Here is a 4,941-nt window from a genome sequence, read left to right on the forward strand (position 1 = left end):
AAATAATTTAGTGGTAAAAGTTTGAGATCAAAAGATTTATTTTTTTTATAATTTTAGATTAAAGTTCTGAGATTGCTAATATTAATAATTATAAAAAATTTATCTAATAGTTAACTTTAATACTCATAAAACTTAATTAAAATATATGTAAATTGATCAACGTTACACCTTCATACTTCACACTCTACTATGAATAAAACAAAAAAAATTACCACAATTTATCCATCAATCTGCACGGCAACAGGTCCAGCCCATGTGAAAGAACATCCTTTTTTCGGCCCAAAAGAGAATGTTAAGATATTCATTTTCACTGAGAAGACAACACGACGTCGTTGTAGACCTGCATTCGGCAGCACGCATTTCTTCACTCAAAATTTTCCACGCCCTCCAGGCACCTGACGAATCCTTAAACCGGAATGTGGACACAAACAACACTTCTACGCTCTCTCACGCATTCCTTAAGCGCGTGAAACAACCCCAGTGTAATAATAAGTTCGGATTTAGCAATAAGTGCATCTATGCTATTCAGACATTGACATGGCTGTAAAGGTCACAGGATGATATATTTGGTATTCAAAATTATTCTGGAGGGTAATCTAGGAAGAACAAAATATCACTTTATTAATATAAATATATCAAACCCTACAATCTCTCTCCACACCGTCATTAGCTACTCTCCTCCTACCATTTCTCTCACGGACAGGGTTTAATCCATTCTCTCTTAAGGTTGGATTTTCCGGTACCTGTTATCTTCTCTTGATTTCCGTTGTAGTTTTGATCAAGATTACACAACTGAGTTTCTGATTAGTGACTTATTTGTCGAAGATCTGTGATATATCTCTCGGCTTTAATCTAGAATTTTAAGCTGTATCCTGCATGGATTTTTTTTGTTAGTTTTTTTTGTTTCTTTTTATTTTTTATTTCGTGTTATAAGTTGCTGCATGGAATTTGTTCTTGTTTGACAGATAGATCTAAGAAATTAATCGCTGTGATATAAGATTTTTCGAAGATAAATACCGTTTTATACGTCTGTGTTATTTTCATAGGCATATTTAAACATGGTTCTATATAGATTTATTTATGTTTGTTTTTATTGCTTATGCTTTTACTTGGGCGATGATTTTGTTAAGATTTGAGATAACAGACTTGCAGTTTTAACCCTGTAGTTTTGAAAATTGAAGCAGGAAAAAATCTGCGACGATTTTATGCCCTATTAATTATCATGGATAATAGTTATTAGATTTTCATGCCGTATTTTTTAACAGTCATGCGTTATTTATGAATAATTATTATCTAAACAGTTCTTCCAGTACTGCCTTTGTTTATTTCTTAGTTCTCTTCTGGTGTTTAATTAATAACACTTTTATATAATCTGAAACTATTAATTTGATTTGACTTATACTTTATGTTGAGTATGCTTTCTTCTTGTAATTTTTTACTCTACCATTGATTGTTTTAACATTTCATAAAATTCTTGTATAACAGTTCAGCTCTAATATATCATCATGGGTAAGGAAAAGAGTCACATCAACATTGTGGTCATTGGCCATGTCGACTCTGGAAAATCAACCACCACTGGTCACTTGATCTACAAGCTTGGAGGTATTGACAAGCGTGTCATCGAGAGGTTCGAGAAGGAAGCTGCTGAGATGAACAAGAGGTCATTCAAGTATGCCTGGGTGCTCGACAAGCTCAAGGCTGAGCGCGAGCGTGGTATCACCATTGACATTGCCTTGTGGAAGTTTGAGACCACCAAGTACTACTGCACTGTCATTGATGCTCCTGGACATCGTGACTTTATCAAGAACATGATTACTGGGACTTCCCAGGCTGACTGTGCCGTGCTTATCATTGATTCCACCACTGGTGGTTTTGAAGCTGGTATCTCCAAGGATGGCCAGACCCGTGAGCACGCACTCCTTGCCTTCACCCTTGGTGTGAGGCAAATGATCTGCTGCTGTAACAAGGTATATTTCTATTTTCTTCTTTCAAGTTTAGTTTATTACTCATTTTGCATTGATATCTGTCTTGTCACGTGTATTGGAGAAGATTTCTTTGAGCTTGCTACTGATCTTTATTCTTGGGTTATTGGAACAGATGGATGCCACAACTCCAAAGTACTCCAAGGCAAGGTATGATGAAATTGTCAAGGAGGTGTCATCCTACTTGAAGAAGGTTGGTTACAACCCTGACAAGATTCCCTTTGTCCCCATCTCTGGATTTGAGGGTGACAACATGATTGAGAGATCTACCAACCTTGACTGGTACAAGGGTCCAACTCTCCTGGATGCCCTCGACCAGATCCAGGAGCCCAAGAGGCCCTCAGACAAGCCCCTCCGTCTCCCACTTCAGGACGTGTACAAGATTGGTGGTATCGGAACTGTCCCAGTGGGTCGTGTTGAAACTGGTTTCATCAAGCCCGGCATGGTTGTCACATTCGGTCCAACTGGACTGACTACTGAAGTCAAGTCTGTTGAGATGCACCACGAGGCTCTCCAAGAGGCTCTTCCTGGTGATAATGTCGGGTTCAATGTTAAGAATGTAGCTGTTAAGGATCTGAAACGTGGTTTTGTTGCCTCGAACTCCAAGGACGATCCTGCCAGGGAGGCTGCCAACTTCACGGCCCAAGTTATCATCATGAACCATCCTGGGCAGATCGGAAACGGTTACGCCCCTGTTCTTGACTGCCACACCTCTCACATTGCTGTGAAGTTTGCTGAGATCCTCACCAAGATCGACAGGCGGTCTGGTAAGGAACTGGAGAAGGAGCCCAAGTTCCTGAAGAACGGTGATGCTGGTATGATTAAGATGATTCCCACCAAGCCCATGGTGGTGGAGTCTTTCTCAGAGTATCCTCCACTTGGTCGATTTGCTGTGAGGGACATGCGCCAGACCGTTGCAGTGGGTGTGATCAAGAGCGTGGAGAAGAAGGATCCCTCTGGTGCCAAGGTGACCAAATCTGCTGCCAAGAAGGGTGGCAAGTGAACCGAGCAGGTTTATGCTACTGGAATCTATTTTACAAATAACGACTTGGTTCTTCTTTGTTCTGAATTTCTTGGATGTTTATCCATGTGTCTTGAGCTCTGTAGTTTCATGTCACTACTCTCATCAAGAGGCTGTTCGCAGAATTGGGTTCTTGATCGGCGGTGGCGATGTATATGTTTAGATATCTTCTGCACTTTTGTGTCTTAAAAGTCAAAAGGTTTTTGTCAGACGTTTCCATTTTCATGAACTGGTCGCGACTGGTAGGTCTTGGTACCGAGGATTCTACATCTTCTATATTGTACTTGAATAGTGTTGTGCTTTGTTTGGTCTCTGTGGTTGGCATGTTACTGGTAACCTTCACATGGTTTTCTGCATTTTCTTCTTTCTTTTCCGCTTCTTGTACTTGAATTTACAATTTGCTGCCTGAAGCTGTTAAAAGCCTGTTTGTTAGTGGCATTGCAGTAGAAGTTTGTCGTTTTAAAAAAATATTTTTTTAATGATTTAAAATTATTTTTAAAAAATGATATTTTAAAAGCATGCCCAGGCCGTGTTGCCGGACATGCTATTAAAAATAAATGACATCGGACTGTGTTTCCCGTACGGGCTATTTCATTCTGGCCAAAAATAGCTTCCTGGGAAACTGGCCACATCTTCTGACTGCGGTTTATTTTTGTGATTTAATGGATTAAAATGTTTTCTATTTAAAAATATATTAAAACAATATATTTTAATATTTAAAAAATATTTTTTTAATGATTTAAAATTATTTTTAAAAAATGATATTTTAAAAGCATGCCCAGGCCGTGTTGCCGGACATGCTATTAAAAATAAATGACATCGGACTGTGTTTCCCGTACGGGCTATTTCATTCTGGCCAAAAATAGCTTCCTGGGAAACTGGCCACATCTTCTGACTGCGGTTTATTTTTGTGATTTAATGGATTAAAATGTTTTCTATTTAAAAATATATTAAAACAATATATTTTAATATTTAAAAAATATTTTTTTAATCAACATATTAAAATAATAAAAAAATTTAGTATTAAATAAATAAATTTTAAGAGAACGTTTTTTTAACCGCGTTTTCAGACGTAGTATTTGCCTTATTGTATTCTCTTTTTCATGTGTCGGGGTGTCATCAGTTGGCGTGGAAATAATTATCTTCATATGGCCGAATGTGTGTTGTATCTGACTGGATGAACATTCTGTTTCGAAAGTCTTTTTGAAAAAAAAATAGAATTTTTTATTTTTTAAAAAAAATTAATATATTTTTTATGTTTTCAGATTATTTTAATATACTGATGAAATAAAATATATTATTTTAATGTATTTTAAAATAAAAAAACATTTTAAAAAAACAATCTACACTACATTTCTAAACACCCTTAAATATAACATGAAGAATTTTGAATAAAAGAATATCCAACTCTTTTTCAGAGAATAAAAATGGCTATTTGTTTCAACTAGTTGAACCAGTTATACTATAGACCAAGGTTCAATTAGTTGAAATAATTATACTATGAACTAAAAAATTTGCAAAAAATAAAATAGTGAAGTTCACTGTGCTTCTAGACTACTGGATTATATTTTGTTCATGTGAATAGGGTATAGTCTTTTTTCATTTTGTTTATCAGACTTTAGTTTTAGTTTTATTGTCCAGGTTATATTGATATGATTTTATGTTTTAAATTTTACATTTTAATCTCAGAATTTAATTTTTTATTTGTGTTTCAGCTCCTTGATTTTGAGATGGTAGAGAGTTACATAGAAATGTTGAGAGAGAGATAGAGTGCAAGGATGACTGCATGATACTATAAAAAAAAACAATTTTGATAAGGTTTTTTTTTTTATCCTGAAAAGAGTTGATAAAAACTATGCTAATCCTTGACCATTAAACAAAAATAAGGCCAGTAATCATTTAGTAGATGGCTCAATTGTAAGAGATTAGAATTAAAAG

The 4,941-nt window shown here is 35.7% G+C and overlaps 1 protein-coding gene across 2 annotated transcripts; it reads left to right on the plus strand.

Annotated features, from left to right (window-relative positions):
- Positions 1-566: 566 nt before the first annotated feature.
- Positions 567-3,359, plus strand: LOC118059946 (elongation factor 1-alpha-like). 2 transcript variants are annotated; one of them, XM_035072990.2, is made up of 3 exons: positions 567-726; positions 1,486-1,967; positions 2,098-3,359. In XM_035072990.2, the coding sequence occupies exons 2-3, from the start codon at positions 1,506-1,508 to the stop codon at positions 2,983-2,985; spliced, it is 1,350 nt and encodes a 449-aa protein (XP_034928881.1). In that variant the 5' UTR covers positions 567-726; positions 1,486-1,505; the 3' UTR covers positions 2,986-3,359. The 2 variants fall into 2 exon arrangements, with proteins under 2 accessions (XP_034928881.1, XP_034928882.1); XM_035072991.2 differs by having other exon boundaries at positions 721-739.
- Positions 3,360-4,941: the final 1,582 nt, after the last annotated feature.

Source organism: Populus alba, chromosome 10 (genome assembly GCF_005239225.2).
Source record: "Populus alba chromosome 10, ASM523922v2, whole genome shotgun sequence".
NCBI classification, from domain to species: domain Eukaryota; kingdom Viridiplantae; phylum Streptophyta; class Magnoliopsida; order Malpighiales; family Salicaceae; genus Populus; species Populus alba.

Bases quoted from the DNA above. Each gene is read 5' to 3' on its own strand.
- LOC118059946 (XM_035072990.2), top strand. From the start codon at position 1,506: ATGGGTAAGGAAAAGAGTCACATCAACATTGTGGTCATTGGCCATGTC. The intron at 1,968-2,097 runs GTATATTTCTAT...TTATTGGAACAG, and splicing joins TGATCTGCTGCTGTAACAAG to ATGGATGCCACAACTCCAAA.